This window comes from Schistocerca serialis, chromosome 2 (genome assembly GCF_023864345.2).
Source record: "Schistocerca serialis cubense isolate TAMUIC-IGC-003099 chromosome 2, iqSchSeri2.2, whole genome shotgun sequence".
In the NCBI taxonomy this organism is placed as follows: Eukaryota; Metazoa; Arthropoda; class Insecta; order Orthoptera; family Acrididae; genus Schistocerca; species Schistocerca serialis.
In genome coordinates, this window is record NC_064639.1 from 708031180 (window position 1) to 708047126 (window position 15947).

The following is a 15947-nucleotide window of genomic DNA, read 5'->3' on the forward strand; positions in this document are numbered from 1 at the left end:
GGCATCTTTGGCTTTCGTTTTTTCACTGACAAAACCATTTGCATGAATTTCTGGCAGCACAAATGGTTTCTCCCACCATCATTACATCTTGGGCCTGTTGCTCTTCCGTTCGTTAAAAACTATAAAATTCCTGGGGCTCATGCTTGATAGGTAACTCTTGGTCCTCCCATGTCTCATACCCGGCAGCTGGCTGTACACGGTCCCTCATGTCCTATGTGTCTTCAATGGTACTTTGTGGGGTGCCGACCGAACCACTGTCCTCTGTTTTTACTGGTCCCTTGTCCATTCCAGTCTCAACTATGGGTGCTTTGTTTATGCATCTGCCCATCTATCCCTCTTATGCCGTCTCAACACTATCCACTATCGTGGCATCCGTTTGGTCACAGGCGCCTTTTACATGAGCTCGGTTGAGAGTCTGTATGCTGAAGCTGCTGAACTACCACTGTTCTACCACTGTGACTTTCTCATCAGCAGGTATGCATGCTGTTAGTCTGCCATGTGTGGCCACCCATCCTATGCCTCCTCCTTCGATGATTCCTTTGATCACCAGTATGGAGGGTGTCCCTCTTCTCTGTTACCTCCGGAAATCCACTTTCAGCACTTGCTTCGGCAGCATAACTTCACACCACCTGCAACTTTCCCGGTGGATGTGAATCCTTCACCACCTTGGCTTCGTGAAATGGCCTTTGTTAACCTTGGCCGTCTTTCACTTTCTAAGGATGCTATCCCAGCCTCGCTGTATTGCCTTCAGTTTCACAACATTTGTCTGGAATTTCGCTATAGTACCTTTGTGTACACTGATGGCTCTTGGACTGACTGTGGTGTCAGGTGTGCCTTCGTCATTGGTGCCCATGTCTTTGGATATCGGCTTCTGGCACAGTACTCGGTATTTACAGCCAAGCTCTTTGCCCAGTATCAGGCTAGGGAGTACATCCAGCGACACCGACTTTGCAGTTGTGTCCTTGGCTCACTCTCTCAGCGTCCTCCAAAGTTTATGTGCGCTGTGCATCGCCCATCCCTTAGTGCAACGGGTTAAGGAAAACTGTCCCTCCTTCATTGTTGGTGGAGCCACCCTGCAGTTTATGTGGGTTTCTAGTCATGTCGGTCTGCCAGGAAACGAGACTGGTGATGCTGCTGCCAAGGCTGCAGCCCTCGTTCCTCAGCCCACTAGCTCCTATATTCCTGCCAGTGATATCTGTGTTGCCGTCTGTCAGGCGGTGGTCTCCCGTTGGCATCGCCATTGGTCCTCCCTTCAAGGGAATAAGCTCAGAATTATTAAGTCTCTCCCAGCAGCTTGGATGTCCTCCTCTTGGCCCTCCTGCCAGGAGGAAGTCATTTTAACTTGGTTGCGTATTGGGCACTGCCATATTAGCCATCATCATTTGATAAGTGGCACTCCCCACCACATTGTACACATTCTACCAAAGTTTTAAGTGCCACGTCCTGACAGAATGTCCATTTTTTAACCGTTTACGTTCCCGCCTGGTTTTGCCGTCTGGGTTATCAGCCATTTTAGCGAATGACATATGCGCTCTCATCCACGTTTTACTTTTTATACATCAAAGCAATATGGGAAAGCCATTTAATTTTTAGTTTTTGACCTCCATTTCTCTATGGTGTCTTTAGTAGCCCTTTCTCCACCTTCCTGTTTTTAGCTGTCTTCTCTTGTGTCAATTGGAGCTGATGTTTAGTCATTTGTGTCAATTGGGGCTGATGTTTAGTCATTTTTTAACTCCTTTCTGTTTTCATGGTCTATAGTTTTGACGTGTGTGTGTATGACCTCAGTTGTTTCTGTGCCCTAAAACAAAAACAAACAAACAAACTTGGTGCATGAGGTTTAATTGAATTACTTTCTCTTCACAATTAGTTTTTTTCACTCAGTATTACAATGATATTTCTTGTGACAATAGTAGCACTCAGTGTTTTTCATGTTCATAGAATTTTTCTTAAATTGCTTGACAAACACTGAGTTTTATCCTTTTTATGGTTAACCTCAACAGCAGCGAATGCAGCTGTTGTTTATTAATCAGTGACAAACATTGTTGTTCTTTCAGTAATTGTGGTGTTAAAGTATCAAACTTCTGCCTGCTTTCATCACAGGAGTCTCAAGCAACAACAAAATATCCGTAGCTTGTGGAAGTCCACTTAATAAACATGTTTTACTCGACCCATAGCATCTTGGACAGACTGTAACAAAGTTATTACAGTTTGGGATGAAATAGTTTTATTATTTGAATAAAAGAAGACACTTCAAACACAAGACAGAGAACAGATTCCATTAACAATGGTAAAAGGACAAAGTATGCAAAGGAAGAAAAGATCATGTCGGATGTGGCCAAGATATAAAAACATCAACAGTGTAGGAAAAGATAGAGTGGTACTTACCAGAAAGAAGACATGTCAAATTGCAGACAGGCACAATTAAGAGACACTCACATGTAGCTTTTGACCACAGCCTTTCATCAGTATACACACACACACACACACACACACACACACACACACACACACACACACACACACACACACACACACACACACACGACTGCCATCTCCCGCATCTTGAGTCAGAATGTAGCATCATAGCATCATAGGGGATGCAAGCAGCAATCTGGAAGGGGTGGGAAAGGGGAAGGCATAGTAATGTACAGGTTGAGAGGGAGACGAACAGTCTGGTGGAATGTGCAGTGAGTAGACTGCCAATGGGTGCAGCATCAGGATGTTGCAGAGCCAGAGGTGGGAAAAAGGGGGGGGGGGGGGGGGAAGGAAAGGAGTTGGGAAAGATGGGCAGATGTATTGGCAGAGGGCTGCAAATAAGCAGGGTGGTAGATGAAAAGGGGAGGAGATGATAGCACAGAAGGGGTGGAAACTGTTGGGTAGACTGTGTGGGGACAGTATGTTACCATAGGTTGAGACCAGAATAATTATGGGAGCAGAGAATATATTGTAAGGATAACTCCCATCCGCGCTGTTCAAAAAAGCTGGTGGTGGAGGGAAGGATCCATATAGCTCAGGTAGTGAAGCAACCATTGAAATAAAGTGTGAAATCAGTGGCATGTTGTGCCACAGGGTTGTCTGCTTTGTTTTTTGCTGCAGTTTGGTAGTGGCCGTTCATCCTGGTGGACAACTGGTTGGTAGTCATAACAATATAAAGAGCTGTGCAATGATTGCAGCAGAGCTAGTAAATGACATGGCTGCTTTCATAGGTGGCCTGGCCTCTGATGGGGTGGAATAAACCTGTGACAGGACTGGAGTAGGAAGTGCTGGGTGAGTGGATTGGGCAGGTTTTGCACCTGGGTTGTTCACAGGGATATGACACTTGTGGCAAGGGGTTGGGATTGGAAGTGGCAGAGGGATGGAGGTTGGGTGGGCCATGGAACACCACTTTAAGAGGGGTGGAAATTATCTCCTGTGATTTCAGGGTACGATGATAGGTAATCAAAGTCCTGGCGAAGAGTGTGGTTCAGTTTTTCCAGTCCGGGGTGGTACTGGGTGATGAAGAGGACACTTCTTTGTGGCTGCTTTTTGGGGTTGGTTAGAATATTGGGGATGTGAGGGGAAATGGCACAGGAGGTCTGTTTGAGGACTAGGTCTGGGGGATAGTGTCTGTCTCTGAAAGCCTTGGTGAGACCCTCAGCATACTGAGGAAGGGATCTTTTGTCACTGCAGATACTGTTCCCAGGTAAAAAGGCTATATTGGAGGGATTTTTGGTGTCAAAGGGATGACAGCTGTCAAAGTGCAGGTACTGTTTGTGGTTGGTGGGTTTAATGTGCACATAGGTGCAGATGGAGCTGTCAGAGAGAGGAGGACAACATTCTAGGAATGTGGCACACGAGGTTAAGGAGGACCAAGTGAATTGGGTGGGAGAGAAGGTGTTGAGGCTGTAAAAGAATGAAGATAGTGTCTTGGCCCTGGGTCCAAAGATATCCCAATGAATTTGAACCAGATTAGGGGTTTGGTGTTTTGGGAGGCTAGGAAGATCTCCTCTACATGGCTCATAAAAAGGTTGGCATAGGAGGGTGCCATGTGGGTGCCCATGGTTGTGCTGCAGATTTGTTTATATACCCTCCCTTCAAATGAGAAGTAGCTGTGGTCTAGGATAAAGTTAGTTGGGTGTTTGAGGAATGAGGTAGTAGATTTGGAGTCTGACGTATGTTGGGAAAGGTAGTGTGCAGTAGCAATAAAACCTTGGGCATGAGAGATGTTGGTGTATAGGGAGGTGATGTCAACAGTGACAAATAGGATTGAGGAGGTAAAGGGGTGATTGGTGTCTTTGACGTAGGAGGCTAAATTATGGGCAGTTGGTTGGAAGTGTTGATCAATGTGTGCTGAAATTCTATCAGTGGGGCACAATAACCAACCACAATGGGGCGTCCAGGATTGTTGGGTTTGTGGATTTCGAGGAGCTGGAAGGTGGGTGTGCGGTGTGTCATAGGAGTGAGAAGGGAAATTGATTGAGGGGAGATGTCCTGGGAAGGGCCAAAGACTTTAAGCAGGGATTGGAGTTCGTGTTGGACTTCTTGAATGGGATCAGTCTGCAAGGCTTATAGGTGGAGTAGTCAGACAATTGGCAGAGGCCTTTTGCCAGATAGTCACTGTGATTCATAAGTGATGGAACCTTTGTCTGCAGGTAGTATGATTAGGTCAGGATTTGTTTTGAAATTGTGAATGGTTTTTCTTCTACTGAAAGATTGATGTTCTGAGGAAGGGACTTGAGGAAGGATGGTGAGGCTAAGTTGGTGGTAGGAATTCCTGGAAGGTGACCAGCGGATGATTAGGTGGGAGTGGGGGGAGGAACACAGTTGGAGTTTGGTACGAACTGGAAGAGGCTGGGTTCAGTGTTGGATTTAGTGTGGTTTTGGTTGGAGGGATTGGTGGCAAAGAAGTGCTTCCATTGCACGCATCGGGAGGAGGAGAGTAGGTCTTTGACAAGACCCAACCTCCACAGCATCCTAGTCCATCCCTATGCCCCTCCCAATCCCAACCCCTTGCCACAAGGGTCGTAGACCTGTGGACGACGCAGATGCGAAACCTGCCCAGTCCACCCACCCAGCACTTCCTATCCCAGTCCTGCAGGTTTATCCTACCCTGTCAGTGGTCGAGCCACTTGTGAAAGCAGCCATGCCATTTACCAGCTCTGCTGCAATCATTGCACAGCTCTTTATATTGGTATGACTACCAACCAGCTGTCCACCAGGATGAACAGCCACTGCCAAACTGCAGCAGAGAGCAAAGTAGACCACCCTGTGGCACAACATGCAGCTGATTTCACACTTGATTTTAATGGCTGCTTCACTACCTGAGCCATATGGATCCTTCCCCCCACCAGCAGCTTTTCCGAACTGCACAGAAGGGAGTTATCCTTAAAACACATTCTTCGCTCCCATAATTATCCCAGCCTCAATCTACAGTGGCGTAATTTTAGGTAAGAGGTCTGTCAGTCATGATTACCTACTTGTTTCACTTCAATTTCTGTTCTCTCTTCCTTGTGTTACCTTCCCTTTTTAGTGCGTTTCTTCTCTTGTTTTGCCTCTGTATGTGAGGATTTGGAACTGCGTCAGGTCTGTGTCTTTTAGCTGTTCTCCTTGTTCGCTGTCCGTCTTCGTCCCTTCACCGCATGTGTCACTGTTTCTATGCGTTTGGGCGCTGATGACCACGCTGTTCAGCGCCCCGAAACCTCAAACCACACACACTACAGTGGTGTACTGTCCCCATACACTCCAACACTTTCCACCGCCTCTGATCTATGATCTCCTCTCCATTCTCATCTCCAACCTTGTTCATTTGCAGTCCTCTGCTGATGCATTAGCTCATCTTTCCCCACTCCTCCATTTTTTGTTCGTTTTTCCCCACCTCCCTGCCCAACAACCTCCTGACAATGTACCTGTTGGCAGCCTACTCCCTGCACACTCCACCAGAGGGCGTTTGTTTCTCTCCCCACCCGTACACTACTGTCTTTGCACCTTCACCTTCACCTTCACCTTCACCTTCCCCTTCACCTTCCCCTTCCCCTTCCCCGTCCCCCTCCAGATGGCTGCTTGGCATTCCACGTGATGTTGAATTTCGGCCCGAGATGGAGTTGGCGGTCATGTGTATGTAAGGTATGCTTTTTGTGTGTGTGCGTGCATGTTTGCTCACCATACCATTATTTTATAGATGTAAGTATCTCTCTCTCTCTCTCTCTCTCTCTCTCTCTCTCTCTCTCTCCCTCTCCCTCTCCCTCTCCCTCTCCCTCTCCCTCTCCCTCCCCCCTGACGAAGGCCGTGGCTGAAAGGTACTGGTGGTATCTTTTAATCATGCCTGCAGTTTGATGTGTGTTCTTTTGGGTAAGTAGTTATCTATCTTTTACTACATTGTTGATATTCCTATGTGCAGTTTCCATTTTTTTATATAAAAACATCAGACACATTAATAAGATAATGTCCACCTGCACAAAGACATGGCAAGAGAAGTGTCATAAGAAACCACACTACATATCAAATCTCTTGTCATTTAGTGACTTTGGAACCATTGCATTGAGTACTGTCAGTGGCAAAACAAAACCTGATGTTGCTAAATTTTAACATTGAAACAAATAATTTTCTTGAATATTAAATTCTTGACATTTGAGAATTCTTTTCACAGTTCAAATTCTTTCCTTGGTAGAGAAATTTCTGTTTTCTAAGTATTAACAACAAATGTAGATGGAAACAAAAGGTACCACAAAATGATTTATTAATCCATTTGGGGAGGGTAAAGCATTCAAGAGAATGAGATTATATTGAAATGAGGTACAAAAAATTGTCCAGGCAAGGAGAGAATTCAAGATAAAATGAATGGAAATGCAAATTGTACTTTTATTTGCCTCGTCATGAAACTAAAATCTCCTTTTGCCACTAAAACCTTAACTGTGCGGGAGAGAATAGTCACTGCGGCATGAAGGTTGCAGAGTTTGTCGTGTAGTGAAATTTGGATTGGATTTGGTTGCTGAGCACATAAACCTGGACCTACTGGCAAGGCAATTCAAAAAATAATGAAAAAGTTTAAATGCACTGGCACTGTTAGGAATGAGCCCGGATAAGGCTGCCCATCAGTCTGTTCTCACCAAATTGAAGACATTAGTACACTCATTGATCACAGTCTAAAATTGGTGCAGCTGTAGTTCAATTGAACTGGACATTCCACACTGAATGGTAGCCACTAGTCTGTGATTTGCTCCACTTACTGCCAGATTTGTGCAATGAGTTTGGTATTATTTTAAGGTAGGACTGTATATAAATGGTTGTTTAGATCGTGGAATTCAGGCTTTTTGTGTTCATTTACCTTCAAAACAACAGTTTGTCATCTTTTCTAATGACGTCAGACAAGAAAGAAAACCTCTAGAAGATAAAAGTTCACCAGGGTTGCCAAAACTGCAGCAATTGAACAAAAAGAGCTTAGTGCAGCAATATCCTCATCAAACAGTCCTGGTGCTATTAACGAAACAGTGTAGCCTTGAGAATGAGATGCATTGTGTACAAGATCCTGTATGGATCTTCAGGTTAAGTAGATCTGCAGTTATTAAATACTGTACATTCTAACACCTGATCAAACAACTTGGCAATTTGATTCTGAGCAGTAAAATGTATTAGTTAATATCATAACTGATGAGAATAAAAGCATACAAATTTGATTCTGAAATGAAGTGGCAATCATGCATTTGGGTTTTCCCCTCCATAAAAAGGGAAAGAGCACATGTACTTTGCAGTAGGTGGCCACATGAGTAACATTGTGGTAGATGCAGGGAAAACAATAACTTCAGGTTTGGTACTCATGAGTTTTACTATCAAAATTCTTTGAATGCATCAAGAAGAAAAATCCAAAATTGTATCTGCACAGGACACTTTTGTCATCACAGTGCACCAGCCCACTGTGCAATGGGAACAGTGTCTGCCTGAGATGCGAGATCCGGGCACCTTCCTCCTTCAGCCAGTAGCCCCTATCCTAGCTCTATGCATGTCTTCTTGTTCCCCAAAGCAGAAGAAACTGTACATGCTTGCTAATTTGCCATCATTGCGCATATAGTGTGCATAAAGGACCCACCAGAAGTTTCCCACAATGTCAGCAAGTGATGTGACTGGCGGAAGCAGTGCATAGAACCTCGGGTAGAGTACTGTGAAAAGATGTAAATGTAAGAGTTTCAAATATGATAATGAAAACAAATCTCAAAGCTTTGTTTCTCTCTCATAGGTCATGAAAATATAGCAGTGATTGTGATGATCAAAGACCATGGCTCTATTTCTTAAATGCTGATGTCTTGTGATAAGGCGCCGGTACTTCGATGGAAGTGGTCTAGATGAAATGTGACAGATTGCAGTCGTATGATAAATTACATAGCTTTTTCCTTTCTTTTTACATCTTTTGTGTTTTTGTTCAGAATCAAGTGTGGAATGAGTCGTACATTTTCAGATTTTGTTTCTGCTGGATAATGTAACAATTTAATGATTGCAGGTTCTGAAATTGTTGCATCGCAACAGTATGCCCATAATGTGTTTGTAGTATAGGCCATTCACTGTAAGTAGTACTTTGCCTTGAGTCGAAAAACATTTCCCATTTTCTGCTTTGCAATGTTCATTTTGTGTATTAGAAACTTGGAACAAAATAGTGAAATATGGCATTTCCTTTCTATTGTTCTTTCACTTTTAAATGTTTTCATTGCTCCCATTAGAGGAAAAAGGCCGCACAAATTTGACTGTGTATTGGGTCAGTAAAAAATATAAAATATTATGTATCACTGCGTTTCCTCAACATTAGCTGAGCGAAACAAGTGGTTGAAATTTATTTATACGGTAAATAAGTTAAATCTTGTTGCTACAAAGGTTGAAAGGTAAAGCTTATTATTACAAGGTACTACATTTTTTAACAGTCAATTACATGTCAGTGCAATGCTCTGCACAATTCATGTAAGTCTGTACTGACTGTATTAAACATCACCCATAGTCTTGACTCTTTTATCATGTGGGGTTATCTGTTGAAAAGTACCCATTTAATTTTATCTTTATGGGGGCAACAGATGCTGCAGAGTTTAATAGTTCTCATCTCTTTGTTTCTTATCATTTATTGGTAGTTTGATGATTGTTCTTGTACACTTGAAAAATTCTGCCAAAAGCAGTTACCTTCAGCTAATTAACATTCATGTGGGCTATTTAGCTTGCTTTATTATAAACTTAGTGCTGCTTTTAAGTAGTCAATAAGAATGTACAGATCTGCCAAGTATCACTGGACTATTAACCAGTCTACACTCTATATTCTTCTGTGTCAAACACAAACTTGAAGTAAAAGCCCTTAACAACTAGTTTTAAGTATTAACAAATTGACCTAAAAGTTCTGTTTTTAGAGCTAAATCATCACAAATTGAGAGGAAGGGGTGGGGGGCAGGGTAAGTAAAACATAGATGTTTGTAGGGGAAGGAGGGGAGAGACAGGTGAAGTGTGAAGTACAACATAGATGTTTGTACTGTTGTCTGATGTCCAAACAGGTTCAGTCATTTTCATAATATGATATTTCGACAGCATACGTATCATCTTCAGGTGATACCTGTAGAATGAGCATATTTGCTACCTCCCGCCTTCTGTATACTCTTACCACCCCCTACATCTTCCTCCACTGCTGGTGGCAGGCTGTGACAGGTGGAGTGGTGAGGGCAACAGCGCTGTCCGAAGCTGGGCATGAACTCCGGTCCTTCAGTATTTCTGCAGCCTGCATCAGTTGTGGGAGCCGCTCTTGGCTAATGCTGTGATTGTAGTTGGCTGAGTGCTGACTCCCAAGCTTTGCTGAGTCTGAACCCAGTGTGTCGGCTGATCAGCTGATCAGCCACCTGTATTTCAGTAGCCTCCATCAGAACACACCATCAGAACACAAGGTCTGTCTTAGGGCTTCCATTTCTTTGTGCTTATTGAGTCCCCTGTACCTATGCATGGTTTGCCAACTGCAGATTTCGTGGATTGCATAAGTTTGAGGTGTCTTCTGTGTTCCTTGCATCTTTCTTAAATTGTCCTTGCAGTCTATGCAATATACACCTTACCACATTTACATAAAATATGGTAAACACCTGGTATATGGATTGCCCAAGTCATCTATCACCATATCGAATAGGACGTGTGTTTTTGGAGGTGGACAGAAAACACATTTAATGTTAAGTTGTGCCAGGTTTGTACCGATTTTGTTCAATACTTCCCCAGTGTGCGGTGGATATGCCATTGTCTTTTCCTCCTCATTGTTTCCTGTCTGCTGGGCTTGTGCTTTCTGGCTGAAAGCATGTCGGATTTCTCTCTCGTCATATCATTTTTCTAGTTGCCATTATGAACAAATGGATGGCATTGCCATGGGTGCCATCTGTCACCAGTGTGGCAAACTTGTTTATGAAACACTTCGAAGAGGAATTACTGGAAACAACTGCACTGAAGTGGAAAGCCTACATGCTTTTCCCAGTATTTTGATACGTCTGTTGTGGCCACATGGCAGTGAAAGACTACAGGAGTTCCTCCAACATCTCAACTCTCTGAATCACAGTATCAGATTCACCATGGAGGTGGAAGAGAATGGTGAACTCCCCATTTTGTACATCTCAGTCAAGCTCGAAACAAACGGCACTGTAGGACACAGGAAAGCCACCTACACTGATTTCTATCACCACACTGCCTGCTGCCATCATCCTTCACAGTGTGAGGGTATGCTACATACACTGGTTCACAGGGTCCATGCAATATCGGATGAAGGAAGCCTACCAAGGGAGCTTAACCACCTTAAGAATGTTTTCAAGATGAAAGGATATGTCAAGAGACAAATCTGACATGCTTTCAGACAGAAAGTGCAAGCCCAGCAGGCAGAAAATGAGGAGGAAAAGACAATGGCATATCTGCCATAGACTGACAAAGTATTGAACAAAATTGGCAGAATCCTGGCTCAATGTGACATTAAATGAGTTTTCCATCCACCTCCGAAAAATGCATGCTGTTTAGATACCATGAAAGATGACTGTGGGCTCCATAAACCAGGTGTTTACTGTATTCCATGTAGATGTGATAGGGCTTCATGAAGTATGAAGAAACAGAAGTGCTAAGACGGTCATCATTGTTCTGGGGTTGTGTTCAGAGGAGACTATTAAACTAAGAGCAGCTGGACTATTTGATTTCAATAAACGTGGAATTAACAGTTGTGGAATAACTGACACTTTGACAATACAAGATTTTGTTAGTGTTAACCGACATTTAATGTATTTTGATGCCGTTTTTGCCATGAAGAAACGGCTCTGTGTATGCAATACAATCGATTAAGTACTTTGTGCTGGTGAATATTTAACATAATTTTTCATAAACTATTCCACTAGCTCCAGATTCAAAGAGTACCTATCTGCAAGTAAAAAAAGCATAAAATTTGCTTATTTTTTGTGCTATGTGAATGGTGATTTGTCTTAATTAATTCTAGTCTGCACTGTAACAATATCATTATTTATAAATATTTTATGGAATGAAGGCAACTCACTGAATAGTTGGTGGGGAGTAGATATGAATGTAAACAGGACTGTATGAACATTGCTAATTTTCAGTTGAGTCCTCTTCAGAGCTAAATTGTGGACATCCTGTCAATGGTTGTGGACCCTCCAATTGACGGCTCAGCACATCAACATTTCAGTGAATTGTTAGCCTCACTCCTTAAATTAATTGTTTTCAATCAAGACTTTCCACTGCCATACCTAAAAGATAATTTGTAATGCGTAGGGTGGAGACAACTTTCTAAATAATAGGTAACAAAATTCATCTGGATGTGCAGTACACAAATTCCTTCCATCATTTCTGTTGTCTACTGCGTGTAGTATTTTATGTCTTCTGCAAAAATGTCATACTTGGTTATGGGATCAAAATTGGAGATGATCAGAACTGATATTTGAGATTGTAACTGGAGATGAAAGCTACAGAGATGAAACGTGATTGTGTAGAATTTATTCTGAGGCAAGGTTATACAAAGTTTATCCTGAGACATAATTTTTCATTGATGATGCATATTCAGCATTAAAACAGGGTATATGAGGAAAAAAATGGCCTATTCACTCTGAATCAAATTTATCTGTTGTCACAAGATTATCTGAAGAAACTAAGACGGTGACCATTCAGAGTAGTTTGTATAGCATGCTATACATGTCCTAATATGTTTAAGGATTATAATAGTAGTGGCCAAAGGCAGTCCAGCGGTGTACATGGTCACAGGGTGGACAGAACCTACTCTATTATTGAACTCGTTATGAAGCAGATGTTCATCTTACTATCCTTGACTGAAATTGTATGCTTTTGTTGTCTTCCTGTGAATTCTACCAACAAAGCAGTCCTGAACTGCTTTCCCAAGGGGCATATGGTGGAGTCTTCATTCAGATATTGGCGATTCTCCTGTGTACACAACTTGAAATAATATGAATTACTTTGAGGAAGTTTACAGAGGATTGCAAAAAGGAAAATAAGTATTTTCATCTACAAAATGCTATTTTGCGTGCTTTTGCAGATACAAACTGTAAGCTGAGTCTTCTGAACACTATATCTGGAACTACAGAGGATCCTAATGGCAACAATGTGAAAATGGAAGGAATCATTGGGCTTGCTATATGGATGTGCTGTGTATTGTATTCATCCCTGCGTACAGCCTCCAATTCATCAAAGATCACTATGACAGAACATGTGCTTGTTAAGGATAATGGTGCAGGTAAGTTCTTGTTGCTATTAATGTAAAGGAATGCAGATGTTTCTTTGTAATTGGTAAGCCTCTGACTTGTCATGTATAAAAAACTGTAAGTATTTCAGCCAGTTTGGCAACTAAGGGTCAAAACGCCAGGTATAGCACCTTCTCATTTACTTCAAGATGATACAATGAATCATATGCTTCCATTGAAAGTATTATTTAAGTCACTGACTATCTCTGAGCTTCCCAGAATGTATAGCCATGTAAGGATGATGTATTCTCTGTGGTGTATTGGTGAATGTATATGCTTTTGTTTCATTAAATACACAATTTCTACAGCTACATCAAAATGTATGATGATGTCTACTATGTAACACACATTATAGCAGCACCCTGCAATGTTCTGTCTGTCTTCAGTCTGAAGCAGCACTGTGAGCATACACTCTGATGTCCATTTTTATGCATCTGATGCAGGTTGCTGCGAGGACAGCCTCAGAAAAATGATTTAGTCATCATTTGAATACTATTTCATTACTTGCATCTTCCCTCTAATGAATGTCACTCTCAGGCACTCGCAAGAGGAACATGATAGTCATAACTTGGCCGAGTCAGAGCAGGGTGAAAACGAGGGGACATCTATTTCGGCTTAGGCACCAACACCCAATAGTCGCCAAGAAAATGATGGTCGAAGTTTGGATGCCACTTCATCAGTAACGGAAAGGAGAGAAATAAAAAGAAATTAAAAGACTGGGTGTGGCAGTGAAATGATGGCTGTGTAGTGCTGGAATGGGAACAGGGAGGGGGCTGGACGGGTGAGGACAGTGACTAACGAAGGTTGAGGCCGGGAGGGTTACGGGAACATAGGATGTATTGCAGGGAAAGTTCCCACCTGCGCAATTCAGAAAAGCTGGTGTTGGTGTGAAGGATCCATATGGCACAGGCTGTGAAGCAGCTATTAAAATGAGGGATATCAGGTTTGGCAGCGTGTTCAGCAACAGGGTGGTCCACTTGTTTCTTGGTCACAGTTTGTCGGTGGCCATTCATGCGGACAGACAGCTTGTTGGTTGTCATGTCTACATAGAATGCAGCACAGTGGTTGCAGCTTAGCTTGTAAACCACATGACTGGTTTCACAGGTAGCCCTGTCTTCGATAGGATAGGTGATGTTAGGACTGGAGTAGGTGGTAGTAGGATGATGTGTGCGATAGGTCTTGCATCTAGGTCTATTACAGGGGTATGAGCCTTAAGGTAAGGTATTGGGAGCAGCAGTTGTGTAAGGATGGACGAGTATATTGTGTAGGTTCGATGGATGGTAGAAAACCACTGTAGGAGAGGTGGGATTGATAGCAGGACATTTCTCATTTCAGGGCACAACGTGAGGTAATTGAAACCCTGGCGGAGAATGTAATTCAGTTGCTCCAGTCCCAGATGGTACTGAGTTAAGAGGGGAATGCTCCTCTGTCCCTGGACTGTGCGACTTTGGGAGATGGTGGGGTCACTGCAGATGCAAGGAGCACGGGTGGCTAGGCTGTACGGAAGAGCTTCTTGGTATAGAATGGGTGTCCCATTACCGCCCTGCTTGTCACTATTGATGCCATCTCCCTGTACACAAACATTCCTAGTGCCAATGGCCTAACTGCTATTGAACACTAGCCTTTCCAAATGCCCTATGGATTCCAAACCAACCACCTCCTTCCTAGACGCCATGACCAACTATATCCTCACCCACAAGTACTTCTCCTTTGAAGGCATTACATACAAACAAATCCGGGATACAACTATGAGCACCTGCATTGCACCGTCCTATGCCAACCTATTCATTTACCACCTAGAAGAATCCTTCCTAAAAGCCCAGAATCCTAAACATCTCACCTGGTTCAGATTCATTGATGACATCTTTGCTATCTGTATCGAAGATGAGGACACCCTATCTACATTACTCCAGAACCTCAACAAGTTTTTCACCATTTGCTTCACCTAGCCCTGTTCAACCCAACAAGTCACTTTCCTAGATATTGACCTCCACCTCAGCGATGGCTACATAAGTACATCTGTCCATATCGAACCTACTAACTAGCAGCAATACCTCCACTTTGACAGCTGCTCATTCCATACAAAGAAGTCCCTTATGTACGGCCTAGCCACTGATCGTCGTCGCATCTGCAGTGACGAGTAGTCCCTCTCGGAATATACCAAGGGTCTCACTGAAGCCTTTACTGACTGTAATTATCCTCACAACCTTGTACAAAAACAAATCTGCTGTGCCTTATCTTTCCAGTCTCCCACTACCTCCCAAAGTCCCACAGTCCGGCCACAGAGCAGCATCCCCTTGTAACTCAGTACCATCCAGGTCTGGAGCAACTGAATTACATTCTCTGTCAGGGTTTTGATTACCTGATGCGGTGCCCTGAAATGAGAAATGTCCTGCCCACTATCCTTCCCACCACTCCTATAGTGGTATTCTGCCATCCACCGAACCTACACAATATACTCGTCCATCCTTACACAACCACTGCTCCCAATCCCTTATCTCATGGCTAATACTCCTGTAATATACCTAGATGCAAGACATGTCCCATACATCCTCCTACTATCACCTAGTCCAGTCAGGTCACTAACATCACCTATCCCATAAAAAGTAGGGGTACCTCTGAAACCAGTCATACGGTCTGCAAGCTAAGCTGCAACCACTGTGCTGCATTCTATGTAGGCATGACAACCAACAAACTGTCTGTCCACATGAATGGCCACCGACAAACTGTGGCCAAAAAACAAGTGGACCACCCTGTAGCTGAACACACTGCCAAACATGATACCCCTCACTTCAGTGACTGCTTTATAGCCTATGCCATATGGATCCTTACCCCCAACACCAGCTTTTCTGAATTGTGCAGGTAGGAGCTTTCCCTGCAATACATCCTATGTTCCTGTAACCCTCCTGGCCTCAACCTTCGTTAGTCACTGTCTCATTCCAGCACTACACTGCTGTCATTTCACTGCCACACCCAGTCTTTTAATTTATTTTTATTTTTCTCCTTTCTGCTGCTTCCTCCCTCCCCTCCCCAACTTCTCTCCTGCCCTCTGTTTAAACTGCAGCACTTCACTGCCTGCCACTCCCATCGTATTATCCCTCCCCCTCCCTGCCCCAGCCTCCTCCTTACCCCCACGCAGTTGCCATTCCTGTCATGCACTGGTGCTTCTGCTTGCAGTGTGGTTTCAGTTGTCTGAGACTGCAGGTGTGTGTGTGTGTGTGTGTGTGT

General features: G+C 43.4%; 1 protein-coding gene across 2 annotated transcripts in view; it reads left to right on the forward strand.

Annotated features, from left to right (window-relative positions):
- Window positions 1–15947, forward strand: part of LOC126457872 (serine incorporator 1) — a 112725-nt gene that overhangs the window by 80218 nt on the left and 16560 nt on the right. For both annotated transcript variants that reach the window (XM_050094533.1, XM_050094535.1), the window contains exon 7: window positions 12515–12712. In XM_050094533.1, the coding sequence (XP_049950490.1) occupies window positions 12515–12712 (198 nt within the window). The remainder of the gene's footprint in view (window positions 1–12514; window positions 12713–15947) is intronic.